The 17065-nt window shown below is 38.2% G+C and overlaps 2 protein-coding genes across 3 annotated transcripts in view; one reads left to right on the forward strand and one right to left on the reverse strand.

Annotated features, from left to right (window-relative positions):
* The first annotated feature begins 5747 nt into the window (after positions 1 to 5747).
* On the forward strand, positions 5748 to 15728 carry LOC124777541 (transmembrane protein 186-like). The gene is made up of 2 exons (XM_047252997.1): positions 5748 to 6226; positions 15410 to 15728. Exons 1-2 carry the CDS (start codon positions 5755 to 5757, stop codon positions 15712 to 15714), a joined length of 777 nt encoding a protein of 258 aa, XP_047108953.1. The 5' UTR covers positions 5748 to 5754; the 3' UTR covers positions 15715 to 15728.
* Positions 15697 to 17065, reverse strand: part of LOC124777542 (28S ribosomal protein S7, mitochondrial) — an 84437-nt gene continuing 83068 nt past the window's right edge. For both annotated transcript variants that reach the window (XM_047252999.1, XM_047252998.1), the window contains one exon: positions 15697 to 15907. In XM_047252999.1, the coding sequence (XP_047108955.1) occupies positions 15827 to 15907 (81 nt within the window). In that variant the 3' untranslated portion in view covers positions 15697 to 15826. The remainder of the gene's footprint in view (positions 15908 to 17065) is intronic.

The raw sequence follows: 17065 nt of genomic DNA on the forward strand, positions 1-17065 counted from the left end.
CGCAGACTATGCAAATCAATCTACAGAGATGGATGGAATGGATCTGTCCCAGCTACAAAATATACCTATTCTAGAGGACATCTGGGATGTCATTACACAGAATTACCGCTTCAGAAGTCGCCGCATACCAACACATCACAGAAAACTATAAGCATTGCTGCCAGCAAAGCACTCATAAGTAACGAGTCTGAAAGGGTTAGAGTAGAGTGTAATTTTTATCCTGAGAATGTACAAATAGGTCATGTATCTGCCTTTCTTAACCCAACTTTTTAAATATCGCTTCACATGAAACAAGTTATCAGAGCCATGGAGTTTCATGTAGAAGCTGATAAAGATTTACTCTATGAATGGTGTGCTTTCGGATGTGCAGCCGACTTTCTGATTCCATTGTTCAGCACAATATACAATATTTCTGTGACTGACCTAGTCGCCTTTTTTACGTTCCGCGAGCTGTTGTTATGTGTACTCATTGCCTGGGCTTCAACCACAGACTGTAAGTAGTGTCGACCGAGGGTTTCTATTCTAAACTATAGCAGAGACACCCGAATAGTTGCGAGAGGCCAGTGGCAGCAGTGTAGGAGACGGAATTCAGACGGGAAGATGTATTTTTGAATTTCCACAAATCTGATTTCTCACACAGTGTTTTTTTCCAGTGTACACGTTCTTACAAACTTAAGAACAATTTTTGGTGTTGTGATCTGAAGTAAAGTCAATTCCATAATCCCCGTCTTGCAACCTCAACACCGCTGCTTTGTGGCTCTATGTGGGTAAGGTGTTGGGAGTGGAAAATTCTGAATAATCTCTGTTCATTTTTCTTATATTTGCTCCACTGTTATAGAAACTGTGTGCTGTTCGAGATTTTCTACTTTCTTATTTGAGTAGATATCCATAACGAAGCCTAGCATTTTGGAAGCAAAACTGCCACAATGTTGGTTTGATGTGTACTGATTTTTCCAATATTCCCATCCTTTATTCCAGTGCCAAAAAATCCTTGCTGACCTCGATCAGTTTATTGTAATTTTCCGCATTCACTGGAGGATAGAATGACCGGCATTGATTTAATGCACTGGAAATGATCCATTAAAAGAAATATCTGTTTGTGCAGGTGTCGCTACATGTGTCACATCAGTGTGCACCTGTAATACATTTGATGAGTTTTACAGAATACTTTTCCCTGATATTTGAGGCGTCTGGTACTATGCATTGTTTAGTGTTGTACTCGATTTATTTCTGTGATAAATGTACTTAAGTGTTTTCTGTGAGCTTTACTTTTCGAAGGGGTCAAACAATTGGTCCGTAATAAAAGGCATGAGTACAAGTAGAGCGTTACCCAGAACGAATTATGTCTGCAGCATGTACATGCTGATTTGAAACTTTCTCGTAGATGAAGACTGTGTGGCAAAGCACGACTCAAACTTGGATCTTTTGCTTTTCGTGAGCAAATGCTGTAGTGACTGAGTTATCTAGGTATGACTAAAAACCTGCCCACATATCTTTACTTGCTCAATTACCTCCTTCCTTTCTTCCAGCTCTCTGAAAATACTAATCGGATTCTGAGGAGTGTAATGCTGTTGAACGCTCATTTCTTTTAGAACTACAATACCAGCAGCAGAAATGACTATAGTTACAATTGAAAACGCAGAGTCAATATCGATACCTCTGTAATTAACATAGCTCTGTAAAGAGACTATATATCATTTAATAAGGACTTTTTCTCAGTTCATTTGACTACACACAGAATTACAGCATCTTAAATGGTTCTGGCGATATCTGACACGAACAGCTTAGCTGAATCACCCTGCATGGACAACATAAGCACTGCCCAGCTATCAGACACATGGCATAAAATGAACAAAAATTGCGACAGCAGAACCACACTGATCCAGGTGTCAGTTACATCATTTCAAGAAAACTGGGACAATGTGTTTGTTTTTGTTTTAAGGAAACGGTTTTTTTATAGTTTAATCTTTAATGAAATGCTGACTAATATGTTAGAATAAATTTAAAAATGTTTTATTGACATCTTTTTATTGAAAGATACAAAAGTTTGGTTCCTGCATTAAACAAAGCACTTGGATCACTTTGATACAAACGAATAATGAATCTACAGCTGTGTCACATCAAAACACTGATATAATGAGGTAATCAATCTTGACCATCTCCAGATCTGGTGTGTAACATGTTTTCATCCTCCTGGGCCTCATTGCTCCTTAGTCCTCTGGGTACATGCAGACTTGATACGTAGACTGAATGATGAACTGACGGAATAAATTTCAGAAGTTTTTTATGACTTGTATCGTTTTGTACAGTTTTGGATTTGCTACCATAGCCTGCGCAGGTATGTAATTTCAGAAGCTTATCAGAAATGGCCGCAAACCTGTTTCACTAGGTTTCAGGTCAATCATTTTATTCAGAATATAAACACTGTGGAAACTTAAGAAAGTCAGACATTAGAAAGCTGACTTTGACATAAACAACAACTTCTGTTACCAGTCGAAAAATACTCTATAGTCATTTTTATGAAATATGTTGTAAATTACTGTTATAAGAAATAATCACCTATAATAATATTTTGCACTTGAATCACTTCAGCTTTCGCACTAAGTTAGAACCATAAATTGGAGATGTGGCGGCAGCTGACTCAGTGCAGGTCGACCAGCACCTCTGTGAAGACTAACAATTTGATTTACTTTTCGTGTGCTCTCAGTGATCTCCATACTAACTATAGAGATCACTGTGTGCTCTCATTCAGCAATGTTGTGTGTCGTTTTTACTATCAAGTGCTATTATTGCGTGAAAAGACCCCGTGAATGAAGTGTTTATTATTTAACAGTATGTCTCTAGCACTTCCGAGAATATCGTAGTATTGATTGGAGTACCCACAGGGTCATAACAATTCAAGTGCAGTTTTACAGTTGGATTAATATGACAGGATGCATTTTTCAAAATAAGATCAAATCTAAAATGGGAGATTGAGACATTCTTATAGAAGATTGTGGTTTTTATACTTGGATAAATATGGCTTGAACTTTTGTATTTTCTCCCATGCATCCATGCAAAAAGCGCTAATAAAGAAAGAATGTCACTTGGATCAATTTGGTTCTACTATCCCCAAATGTCTTCCTGCAATGAAACCATATCGTCCAAAATGACTGATAAGGTGGCAAAGGTGGTTATGCAATTTTGATATGAATGACATTTCCCATTTTGGAATATAACTATATGCAATGACAAACTGAAAATTTTTAGACTGTAGCTATGAGAATGAAAGCCTTCAGGAGAAAAGTTTAATTCTCTGCCTTTACTGTTGGCCAAGGACTTTAATCTCTGTGGCAGTGGTACTCACTTCCATCTCAAACAACAAGTTTACTTTTACAGGAAATTAATCAAACACACATAAGGAGGAGGGTTTCGCTGTTCCTATCCCAGTGTGCACTGCTGCCAGATTTCCAATAATCAGATCCCCCTTCCCCTACCTCACTTATCTAGACCAGTTGGTGTACATATAAGATTGTTGTAAATTGTCCCACTGGTGCAGGATACAGGGGCCGCCTGCATGGTTGCCGAGCTTAACTAGTTGTTGACAATGTAACCCAATCAAGCGAAATTAATTGGTAGCATCCTGCCAAGTGTGAGCTGCACATGTAGCACTTAGACAGGTAAGTCATGTTACAAGATGGTGGTCTTAAGAGAATTTTCAGAGGCTGAATGGTTGCCATGGGGAATTAATTGTGGTCCCCAATTGTGTAACCCACTCAAGTACAATTAATTGTAGTGTCGTGCCAGATGGCTTACACCAGCATTGATTGGGATAATCTACTGGAAATTCTAATTGGGATGTTACTATAAACAACTGTGGCTGCACCACACTGTAGGGTTATTTTGTAGTCATTTTGTTGATCTTCTTGTATTAACTCTAAATATAATTGCTTGGTTTGCAATCATTCTTTCTCATATGATTACAATGAATAGAATAATTCCTACAATAGAAATTGTAGATCCAATTCTTGATACTAGTTACAGCTAAGTCCTTGTCACACCATGTCACCACCACACTGCTGAAGACTTGTTACGTGTGTGGTGTATCATTCATATCTTTTGCGGGCAATGGGTGTTGGACACTGTCTGGGCTACCATGCATCTGCAGCTGAAGGGCTTCCACAATGCTTACAATGCACTCATCCACAATCATACTGCAGACATGCAAGCTAATGGATGACAATGGCATCATCATATAAGACCTAACAAGCGACTGTGGTTCGACTGGCAATTCAGATGCTGTCAAACCACCATCTAATTGATGCCTCATTATCATTGTCAGACACCTCAGATGATGATGAGAACTGAATTTCTATGATGTGGCAGTCCATAACATGTAGTCAGCCCCATATACTTGGCAATGTCAGATATTGGTTAGGTATTTCTAGAGGTCTCCTTCTGTCTTTACCTTTCCTTTACTTAAATTTGCACATGCCTGTATTATTAACAATGTTTTACTGACCTCTCTCCTGCTTCTTCAAATTCTTGCAAATTTGTCGTTGCAGAGTTAGAAGATGTTGATCCCTTGTATTTCTTCATGATTAAGTTGTAGTGCTGTTTGTGTGCCACTGTTTTCTTCTTCTCCCCCATTACTAGACCCAGGCTGCGTCATCAATATTATACTCGGAAGCACTTCTGTTTTCTTCTCCACCATCACCCAAAATTATTGACACAACAACCGAAAAATGTGTATCTTCTTATATTTCTTCACAGCAAGGTTCCAGTTTCCTTATTTAATTAGGACGTTGTTTTCTTCTGTCAGACCATGAATTGTTTTTGGTTCTCCACTGGTGATTATGGTATGTAATATATCATTCAGCAATTCGTTATCTGGCATCTGAATGAAAGATACATCCTCCTCTAAATTTGTATCATCACAGCTGTTTCCACTTGCGCTAATACCTTCATTATGTGCGCTCTTGTTCTCTGAACGCAGGCCACTTTCAGAATATTTTGATGTCTTGGCTTCCATACCACGCATTTGTTACGTCCCTAATGTGCTGCACATTTGACTGACTGATTGTTCAGCAATCTTAACAACTGCCAGATTTAGATCTGGCGGAATCACAGTATCGGTTGCTGGTGTCTCACCTCAATTCAGTGAGCAAGGCGCACACAGTATTTCTGGTACATTTGTGGTGATTAACATGCAATAGTTCTGTGGGTTAAGATAGTTACCGTCAACGTGCATATGACGTTTTTAGTGGGCGTTTACGATTCTCGTCCAAAGTGATGGTAGATATGACAGTGAAAGTTCAAATAAGTAGTAATGTAAAAATCAAGACCTAGGCTGTTGAAACTTTTAGCAACCGACGCACAATGTTCAGTGATTTATCGCGATGTGATTTCCACTCAGAAATATTACTTACGATAATCTGCCTTGCAAGGAACGATGTGACACGTCCTGCCATATACGAAATAACGATACCTGTATGATGGCACTAGTACGTGACTCTAAAAAGTCGTCAGATATGCCCGAGATAAAATGTATGTCAACATATTCATAATAATTGTTTGATTGCAAACGTGTTCACAGAGTTATCGGAAAAGTTGTCTGTACTCCGCAAAACAGCACTGAATATTTTCCTTGTATGTTTCACAGGTATCTTGCGCGATATGCTGTCGACATCATAGACCATAGGTTGTTATATATGGTCTATGGTCGATAGTGTCAGCATTTTGATTACATATTTCAAAGAACATCTTTGACATTTTATGGGAGTGCAAACGCAAAGTGCAAATAATGTAAACAGTGAAGTGCGCGTTGGCTGGAGGTATGAGAGATACCGAAATAGTTTGTTGTTACGTGCTAGAAGCTATAATCTAATAAAGATGCACAGCATTTCGGACCTTAGTAGGATAGTAGTACGTTACGGGAGAACAAAAGTGCATTTAAGGGGGATGAAGACTATGCTTCTAAATACGAAGTGTAGTTGTGAGAACATGTTTCGATGTTTTGGAAATACTATAAACAACGTTGACGATAGTGCTTCAAGCATAAATACAAATGGCGCTTCTGATGTATATACACCGTTTTATAAATTTCAGTATGTTCTTGCTGCAAGAAATCTATCCAGACTGAAGTGGTATCAAACATTTTGTACTGCGCTGAGTATTCCAACAGCGCTGTGTTTGGAAGTAGCTGGTTTGGTGCCAACTGATACTGTGAAAGCGGTTTTTATTTTAGGTTCGTCACTGGTTATTTTATGCAGATTGAATATTGACCTCGTTACTTAATAGTATGTAAAACAACTTTGAAAGAAAATTATGTTAAAACGGCTCCTATTCATCTGAGAAACATCACTAGTAAGCTGCATGAAGATCCATTATACGCATTAAGATCCTCAGAAGCCGTTTCTTTTAATATTTTTTCTTTCCGGAATAACATAAGATAATCAAAAAATCATAATTTTCAGAATAGTCGGAAGGGTATAGCACTAGCCTAATTCGCTTCTAGTATTCGATACATTTAGCAGCAATTGTGCTCTCTGCTGATGACTCATCTTAATCAAGCCATACACAACTTCAGCAACAAAAGGAGCAGTAAATGAGTTATTCAAAAGTATTGTCGGATATTGGATAATCGCCCATCAGCTAACTCTGAAAAATATGTTTCATTAAATTGAGCGCTAGTATGTGATATTGGAACCCTTCCCCTGTAGTTGTGAAACAGATTTGTCTGAGGTATACGTTCGGTAGGAATGTGGTAATTGTTAATTTGCATATCCAACGAATGTCACATAAAGGTTGTGGTGACAGACTGACCTGTAGCGTGGCCTCATGCATATTTGGCCCATATTTAATGCACCTTTCATCATAGAACTAAAACTGAGAGGTGTATTAAGAAAACATATTAAATAATGGGCTAGTTTCCTAATATTCTGATGTATTTAATGTACATGTTTTGTACGTAAAGTACAATATTTGCAAGGTGGACACCAACACAACTTTTACCCTGTTCTGTACAAGGTAAGATATACACAATGTGATCAAAAGTATCCGGACACCTGGCTGAAAATGACTTATAAGTTTGTGGCGCCCTCTATCGGTAATGCTGGAATTCAATATGGTGTTGGCCCACCCCTAGCCTTTATGACAGCTTCCATTCTCGCAGGCATACATTCAATCAGGTGCTGGAAGGTTTCTTGGGGAATGTCAGGCAGCCCACTCTTCACGGAGTGCTGCACTGAGGAGAGGGTTCAATGTTGGTCAGTGAGGCCTGGCACGAAGTCGGCGTTCCAAAACATCCCAAAGGTGTCCTTTCAGATTTAGGTCAGGACTCTGTGCACGCCAGTCCATTACAGGGATGTTATTGTCATGTAACCGCTCTGCCACAGACCGTGCATTATGAGCAGGTGCTCGATTATGTTGCAAGAAGCAATTGCCATCCCCAAATTGCTCTTCAGCAGTGGGAAGCAAGAGGGTGCTTAAGACATCGATGTGGGCCTGTGCTGTGATAGTGCCACGTAAAACAACAAGGGGTGCAAGCCCCCTCCTTGAGAAACACATCCACACCATAACACCACCGCCTCTGAATTTTACTGTTGGCACTACACATACTGGTAGATGATGTTCACTGGGCATTTGCTATACCCACATCCTGCCATTGGTTTGCCACATTGCGTACCGCGATTCGTCACTCCACACAATGTTTTTTCACTGTTCAATCGTCCAATGTTTAGGCTCCTTACAGCAAGTGATGTGTCGTTTGGCATTTCCAGAGTGATGTGTGGCTTATGAGCAGCTGCTCAACCATGAAATCCAAGTTTTCTCACCTTTCACCTAACTGTCATAATACGTGCAGTGGATCCTGAAGCAGATTGGAATTCCTGTGTGATGGCCTATTACACAGTACGACCATCTTCAGCTGTCGGTGGTCTTTGTCAGTCAGCAGATGAGGTTGGCCTGTGCGCATTTGAGCTGTGTGTGTCCCTTCACATTTCCACTTTGCTATCACATCGGAAACAGTGGACCTAGGGATGTTTAGGAGTGTGGATATCTCGCGTACAAATGTATGACACAAATGACACCCAGTCACTGACCATGTTCGAAGTCCGTGAGTTCTGCGGAGCACCCCATTCTGCTCTGTCACGATGCCCAAGGACAGCAGAGGTTGCTGATATGGAGTACCTGGCAGTAGGTGGCAGCACAGTGCACTCATAACGTATGGTTTTTTTTTTTTTTTTTTGGGGGGGGGGGGTGTCTGTATACTTTCGATCACATAGTGTATCACTAACAACAATATTGGACAGGATAAAGGACACATCGCATAGGTGACTATTTAAAACATAAAGCTTACTAACAACAGCATAACAATATATTTACTCTTTTATGAAGTTAGTTGTGAAGAATCTGGCATTATTTGAAAATAACAGTAGAATTCATAAATATAATGCAAATATAAATATAGCAAGAAAAAGAGCGTCTGCTGTCCACATCTTGATCTTATTCATGCATAGGATGAAGTAAAGTATAACATAGAAAAAGAAATTGACCACATACCTTGTGAAGACCAGGATTTTCATGTTCCTCAGTGTGTCATATTCTTGGTGCGGCAACTAATTGTTTCAGGATTAAATTGTAACAGAATTTCTAGCCCAGCCTGAGGCCTAGGTTACATTGAAAGGTGACAGTTTAGTTGAGAGTTGGCAAAGGAGTGTCAAAGACGTCTGTTAATCCATAAACTGTTAAGGTAGTAGCAATATACATCTGTATCAGAAGATAGTGCTTCATGAAGCTTCTAAAAGTGGATGTATAGCACTGACAACAATTTTGCAGTTATATAAACATTTGACCATGATAATTCATTCATTATTCTGTGATTACGAAGCTGCTTAGTGAGGCTTGTTGCAATATTATGAAATGGATAGATTGCTGTTCACTGTAAAGGTGCCATGTTAAGTTGCAGACGGCACAACTAAAAGGTTCTTAACACATTGAGCTTTCAGCCAAAGCCTTTTTCAGAAAAGGAAACACGCACACATTCATACAAGCAAGCACACCTCATGCAAACATTACCGTTTTCTCCGGGCGCTCTAAATTACATATTAATCTTTTTTTTTAAGATTGTGTTTTAGCATGTCATCAGCTGGAACAGAAGCTGCTTGGGATGAACTTGCAGATTTAGAGAAAATGGAATTTCCCAAATTGTAGTGAAGCTATTGAGGGCAAACACATTACCACTCACTGTCCAGAATACAGTGGAAGCCCTTATTTTAATTACAAAGCTCATCCTGACATTGCTCGTTTACCTATTGCAGTGTGGGATGATGGGAAAATTTTGAGACAGTGGAATATATTTTTTTTAAAGAAAAAAACAGAAAGTGTCAGCAGTATACTTTTCAAAACAATTTCCGGCTACAAAACATAAAAAAGAAGAAAAAAAAAGAAAAAAAAATAAAAAAAAGAAAAAAAGAAAAAAAGAAAGAAAGAAAAGAAAAAAATAAAAGGAAAAAAAGAAAAAGAAAAAAAATAAAATAAAAGAAGAAAAAAAAAGAAAAGAAAAAAAAAAAAAAAATGCTTTAGATTTATTGACAACCAATTTTAAGGGAACAGTGGAATCAACAGTTGAAAATGTTCTGTTATGTGTACTTTCATGATTTTGTTCAAAAGCAGCTAACATTTATGAATATGTATGCTCCATATGGGTTACAGCATACCGAGTGTTCTAGTTCGGAAGAGGTAGTTGCAGGCTCAAAGAGGAAGACAGGCTCTGATACAAATCTTGTGCCTTTACCAGGTATTCCAAAAAAATCAGCAACATTTGTTAAAGAAGTCTGAGAGAAATGTTTGGAATATATTGAGAGAAAGACGATCATAGCCCTGACAGAACAAATATAAGTAAAACTGATCTCACAAAAAATGTAAATATGTCACTAAAAGTAATAAAAGGATACTTCATGTCCTCACAGAGTAATGAAAATAAACGACATAACACCTTACAGCTATGAGTCATGTTCATGCAAAGCAGAGGGGTTTATTAACTAAACAAGTTTACAATGTTTTAAGAATAAGTTTAAAGAGGTAGTACGAGATGAGGTATATATGGAAAGATATGCTAATGTGAATGTCAATATATTTTGTATTGTCAGTATTTGAACGCAGCTTTCCTAAAAAAAATATTCAGAAAGTTCATTAAAAAAAGTCAGCAATAGGTAACTAAAAGCGTCTAAATATTATGTCCGAGGAAAAGAGAGATTTATGTAAAGCGAACAAGCCAAGAGCCGACACCACTTGAATTCTACAAGAAAAACTGTAGTATTTTAAGGAAAATTATTTAAGTGTCCAGAAATACGCACATAAAGACAGAAATTAATAATGCTGACAATAAGATTAAAACTACATGGTCCAGTTACATTAATGAGGCCACCACTGATGTTTAATGTCAGGGTGCAATAGCCACTCGCAGATGGCAGTTAGCAGCATGAACGTGGAGGGTATATAAAGTGTGTTGGGGAGATGTGGAAGATTGCCCTCATCGTAATGGGGAACTGTAGTGATGTATCTGATGTCCAAAAGGATGTGATTGTTGGCTCGCTGGTTAAAGGTGGCATAATTTCCCAAAAGCATAAGTTTTTTCATGTGTTGCCTTGGTTAAAATATACTGTTCATGGCAAACCAAACCTGGCGCCGAGACCACTGTGGTGCACCATGGGCCATAGATGATGGCTGCAGAGATGTGACTAGGCGAATAGATGTGCAACTGTTGAGCAGTTGACTGTACTTGAGAATAGCCTCACATTTAAGGAGAAAAAAATTTCTAATTGGATTCCACAAGAGTTGCCCAACTTTGAGTGCTGTTTATATATTCTTTCACAGCCGTAACAATAAAATATCATCAGTTGCAATTTTTTGTGGTCTTTCCAAGGCATTTGATTGCATAGATCATGTTACTCTCTTGGAAAAAACATACGTTTTATGGAACTGATGGCTTTACAAAAAATTGGTTTGACTCATACTTAATAAATAGAATGTAAAAAGCTGTGCTTAACAGTTCTAACAATGTTGGAAAAAGGGAGACTTTTAGTGACTAGGGAGAAATCACAAAGGGTTCAATTTTGGGTTACTGTTATGTATGTGAAAGACCTTCCACTTCCATTTATCAAACAGAATTAGTACTTTTTGCATATGATACTAGTGTTATAATAAATCTATTTAGAAACAGAACAACAGGTGATAAGGTTAATGACATTTTTCAAAGAATTGAGAGTTTTTTTGAAAATGGAAATTTTTTGAAAATGGAAACACTAAATTTTGAGAAAACAGACTATATTCAATTCTGCACAATAAAATCATGGTACCAATTAATGTAGTACATAAACAGGAGTCAGTAAATGAGATAGAATGTTCCAAATTATTGCTTGTATGTACTGATGAAGACCCGTATTACTGAGCTGCTCAAACAGTTAAGGTCATCTACTTTTGCTGTTCATATAATTGCAGGTCTTGCAAACACGTGAACCTCATAACATTTTTTTTGCATATTCTACTATATAATTTCTTATGGAATAATTTTCAGGGGGTAGCTCATCAATGAGGAAGAAATTTCTACGCAGCAACAATTATTTTTTTTTAATTTCCCCAATAAAATAAAATATCTATCAGGTAGCAAAGCAAGTTTTAAAGCTAATCTGAAATTATTTCTACTGGACAACTTCTACGAGGTGTGTGAGAAAAGTAATCAGACTGGCAACATGGAGAGAGATCTGGCAATGCTGTGTTGTTCTACTTGTGTAGACTGGTGTGTTTGTTCCTTCCAGGTCCTCGGGCTGAGTTTCAGGTTCATACAGACATCATGTGGTTTTTGAAAGTGCCATCAGTGAAATTGTGTTTTTGTTGTGTGTTTAGAAAATGGAACAGTGGAATTTAGAGCAACATTGTGCCACCAAGTTTTGTGTTAAACTTGGGGAAACTTCAAGTGTGACCTACGTAAAGGTGAAGCAGGCCTATGAAGAACATTTCTTATTGATAGCACAAGTGTTTCACTGGCAAGGCCAAAAATGTGTTGAATATGAACCTTACTCAGGGAGACATTGAATCAAGTGAGACCGGACATTGCAGACAAGTGGATGCTGCATCCTGCAGTGCCTCATATCACATAGCCGTTTCTATCATGGAATTTTTTACCTCAAAATGCAATCCTATTGCTCCACAGCCCCCCTATTCACCTGATCTGAGTCTTAGTGACCTTTTTTTGTGTGTGACCAACCTACCAGTTGAGACCTTTTGGCACTGCTACAAAGACTGGGAATGACGACTCCACTGGTGTATTGCTGCCAAAGAGAACTATTTTGAAGGGGACAGTATTGTTGTTAGGGAAAAAAAACTTTGGTGGATAAAAAATAAGTCTCATTACTTTTCTCATTCACCTCGTACACCGTAGCCAAATTTTTATTTAAAAACTAGCAACTTGCAGAAGAAAAAAGAAGTCCATTAATGTTAAACCTAAAGCTGTACACACATCCTATAAAGTGACTAGTTCCACATCATTTTAATAAAGGAAAATCATTCAGATGATGTATGGAACATGTAACTAACTCATGGGTCATTTCTTCCATACTTGTTTTTGGCACAGTGTCTATCATTGGTGGCAGCTTGTTGTCTTTCGAAAGTGGCGGTGCAAAAAAGGTGAACCACTTGGATTTGTATATTATTTCTACTCTGCTTCCACATTTCCTACTCAGGGATTTATCATATTCTGGAAGTATAAATGGAGACTTCTTAACTTTAACTGGAGCTAAGGCAAGCTCATACTTAGTGCTCAATTTCTTTAAGACATCAAATCTCCAATTTTTGTTCAAATAAGGCTTTCTTTTTGTCTGCAATCTTCTATAAACTTCAGAATACAACAACACACATGTGAGCACCAGCTGATCCCTAGTGCCTATTGTCAGCCTTCTGGAATTCAATGTCTGATCTGCTAAGTACAGGATAAATAATAATAATAAAATAATAATAATTCAAAGGCTGTCGATTCAACTAAATGTTGAGGGATTACAATTACCAACAACTTAAATTGGAGCCATCACACAGAAAATTATGAGAAAAAAGGCAAGTCAAAGACTGTTTATTGGCAGAACACTGCACTGATCAGTGCAACAGATCTACTAAAGAGACTGCCTCCACTATGCTTGTCTGTGCTCGGCTAGAGTATTGTGTGGTATTGGGATCCTCACCAGGAAGTATTGACAGAAGACATCAACATAGTTCAGAGAAGGGCCATTTTGTATTATCACAAAATAGGGGAGAGAGAGTCTTGGATATGGTACACAATCTTAGGTGGTAAGTTAAAGAACAAAGGTGTTTTTCATTGTGGTGAGACCTTTTCACAAAATTTCAATCACCATTTTCTTGTGCTGGATGTAAAAATATTTTGGTGGGTCACATCTACATATGGACAACTGACTGTTGTAATAAAATGTGAGAAATCAAGAGCTCGCATGGAAAGGTTTCAGTGTTAATTCACCCTGCCCCCCACTCCACTCCACTCCAGGGAGTGGAGTTAGTGTGAAAGTGGTTCTGTGAACCCTTTGTCAAGCAGTTGGATGTGAATTGCAAAGTAGTGATACAGATGCAGAAACAGCACAAGAGATTCCCACCAAATATGAGAAGCAGTGCACTTTGACATACACTCTCCACTTTCAGCACAGTTCACTCGTGTACAAGAGTTTTTTAATTTTTTGTTTAACAAAAGTGGAACACAAGTGTATAATTTTTCGACATAGTCTCCTTGTCATTCAACTCACTTGTTCCAGTGTGTAGGAAGTACATGGATTCACTAGGGAGGGCAGTTTTGGTCATGTGCTTATCCACTCGTACACTACCTGCTGCACCTCTTCATCAGAATGAAATTTATTTCCTCCTGTTGCCCCTTTGAGTGGTCCAAACATGTGATATTCACTTGGTGTGAGGTCTGGTGAGTATCAAGGTGCAGGTCATTGATGGTTGTAAGTGTTGCACAGGCAGTACGAGACCAAGCATTGCCATGTTGCAAAATGACACCTGTAGTCAGAGGCCCATGTTGCTTTGATCCTATTGTGTACTGAAACTTATTAGAATATGATGTACTGGTGACTGTGTTTCCCCTAGTTGTGTAGCATTCAAAGACAACACCTCATTTATCCTAAAATACAGTCAGCAAAACCTTCGTTACAGATGGCTGCATCTGGAAGTCCTTGGCTTTTGTTGATAAGCAACGGGGCCATTCCTTCCTTGCTCTGTTTCTGGTTGTGTACCCAGGTTTCATCTCCTGGAACGATTCTCATGTAGAAGCCATCACCTTCTGGTTGAAAGCTCCGCAGAAGTTCTCCACGACATCAGCGCATTGGTCTTTCAGTTCTGGACCGAGCTGTTGATGACACCCACCTTGCAGACACTTATGTGAAACCTGGGCACTTCGTGAATGATGCGAGGTGCTGTGCTGTGCCTTGACGAATATTCAGATTTGTGGCTTTTTAATCCATCATCACTCGGCGGTTTTCCATCACCATGGCATCAACTGCTGCAGTAGACTGGTGTCATAGCACGGAATGCCTGATGTGGTCACTGAGCAACTATCACAGAAGTCAGGCCATTTCTGAACTTTCAACATCACTCACACACTTGCTGCAGTGATAGACACGCATCATCATACTTGGCCTTCATTCACCGACAGATTTGAATAGGTTTTGTGCCTTTATTGCTTCAGAAACATATGACAGAATGCTGTTCTTCCTTGGAGGATGTCACAAGCAGGGCAGCCATTCTGAACTGGTATTGCGGCTGCTTTTTGCTTGTCTGTAGTATGCTGCCCCCTGTAGGGCATTCCTTACCTCACTGGTAACAGTACAGCTGATAGAACAATGGCACAAAATGTCAATTTTTAATTACAGTTTTAAGGTTATACTTGACTCACCCATGTATTTCCACTTGTGCTGTTAGGAGTGTGGAGCAAGAGAGCAAAGTTGAAGGGAAATGCAGTGTGTTGCATCTTTATAACGATTAATAAACATTTTGGAATTTAAGTGTCATGACAGTATAAGAACAATGCAATGTAAATATGAATATTTGTCATTGGTAAAACCTAGAAGTGGATTTTACAAATAACTGGAATAGCTAAAGGAACTAATTAACATTCCAAATATGTGAGAACATGCTATTGTGAAAACAGTGCATATGAAGATATGCAAAAGTCAAAAGCATCATCCATCTATTTTATATTAAAACATTCGTGAGGCACAACACCCCAAATATTGTGATTTCTCATTCCCTTCAGAGTCTGTTTTACATTAATGGTGATTTTTGCAGTAACTTCTAAGCAATTTTACTTTTATTTTTCAATAAATAATTCTTTCTTTTCTCATAAACTAGTTTATTTTTACTGTTTTTGCAGGTGCAATGGGGACACTTGCTCTACACACAATTGGTGTACTTGGCACTAATGTAGTAGGAGCATTGTACCTCAATTCATCTGAGAGCCTTGTAAAGATTTCTTATCTGGATTTCTATGGTCGCCGTATTGATACCATCTGTAGTAAAGAAGATATAATGTTGTTGTCTGAGTTAGCAGATGAACCAAATGACGTGTATATTTACCTCAGGCGTTACTCCACTTCACAGAAACTTAAGCTGAGTTTAAGATTTGGAAAAATTTTACACATGGATAAATTTGTATCAGTCTTTGGTCAAATAAAGTAATGTTTTATTACCTACAGATGTATTTACAGACTTATAATGTCAATGTAAATTTCAATTGCTGTTGCAGCATGGAAAGCAATTACCAAAAAGTACAAAAGTATTTTTTTTTCATCTATCCCCATCGGTAATGTGCGTATGCTCTGTTAGCTTCACAGAGTTTATGTAGTTCTTGCTTCCTTCTAACAACTTTTCCCTGTAACAAAAAACACAGACCGTAATGAATCTGAATGACACTTTTGTTCCCTCCATGAAAGAATGTACAGGAAAATTTCACCAGATCACTCATGACACTAAAACATTTTTGTCATGGGTACAAGAAATATCATTGCCACAATGAAATCTTTGGACTTGGAACTTTAATTGAAACAAATGCAATGTGCTCACTCCTTGGTTAGCTAATGGTGATCACAATGTAATCCAAAATAATATGTTTCTGCATTTCACACATTATTATTCACAATTCAGTTGCACAGTATCCAGTTTCTTTCTTCCTGAATGGATTCTGTGTAGTAAGAAAGCTCAGTAATGAAATGTATCAGCAGCTGCTATTATTCTCATCGGACTTTAATACATAATTGTTATTTCTAACACTCAGTAAAAAGAAGTGTCAATAATGTACAGCAACTCAAAAGGATGCTTGGAAAGCCTGTATACCATGGTTTAACAATGTGTTACTATATAGACTGTCATTTTTGCATTTGCCATAAACCACATAGCACTTAAGATATTTAGGCAGCATGTTATAGCAACAATACACAGAAGAAGCAAGACAGAAATATAAAATATGCATTTGAATATGAAAACAGTGGTAACATCACCTTTCTAGGCTTGAACATAGTAAAGAAAACAATATACACACCTTCAAATGGTCAAACAACAGACACCTCCTTTCGCTACCCTCCAACACACAAATATGCTTTACACAGAGAACTAGTCGAAAGAGCCAGTAACATATCACTGAATAAATATACAAAGCGTGACAAACTCAGCATAATCAAACAAATAGTTTCATTAAATGGCTATGACACACTTATTGACAACCTCATACAGAAAAGGAAAAATAATAAATAAACTGCTACAACAAAAATAGAAAGAAAAAAAAAATCCCACTCTCCTACAGATAGCATATATTTTCAAATTGTACCCAATTCCCATACACAACAGCACCAAGCCACGGATTGCTGCTCACCCTGACCATCAGATCATTTATGTATATAGAGAATAAGAACAGACCTGAAACGAAACTTCCTGGCAGATTAAAACTGTGTGCCAGACCGAGACACGAACTCGGGACCTTTGCCTTTCGCGGGCAAGTGCTCTACCAACTGAGCTACCCAAGCACGACTCACGC

The sequence above is a fragment of the Schistocerca piceifrons genome, chromosome 2 (assembly GCF_021461385.2).
Source record: "Schistocerca piceifrons isolate TAMUIC-IGC-003096 chromosome 2, iqSchPice1.1, whole genome shotgun sequence".
In the NCBI taxonomy this organism is placed as follows: domain Eukaryota; kingdom Metazoa; phylum Arthropoda; class Insecta; order Orthoptera; family Acrididae; genus Schistocerca; species Schistocerca piceifrons.

What these genes read in the sequence shown, in the direction of transcription:
- LOC124777541 (XM_047252997.1), top strand. Translation starts at nt 5,755, where the DNA reads ATGGGAGTGCAAACGCAAAGTGCAAATAATGTAAACAGTGAAGTGCGC. An exon ending in GAAAGCGGTTTTTATTTTAG is followed by an intron (nt 6,227 to 15,409) that starts GTTCGTCACTGG and finishes CTGTTTTTGCAG; the next exon opens with GTGCAATGGGGACACTTGCT.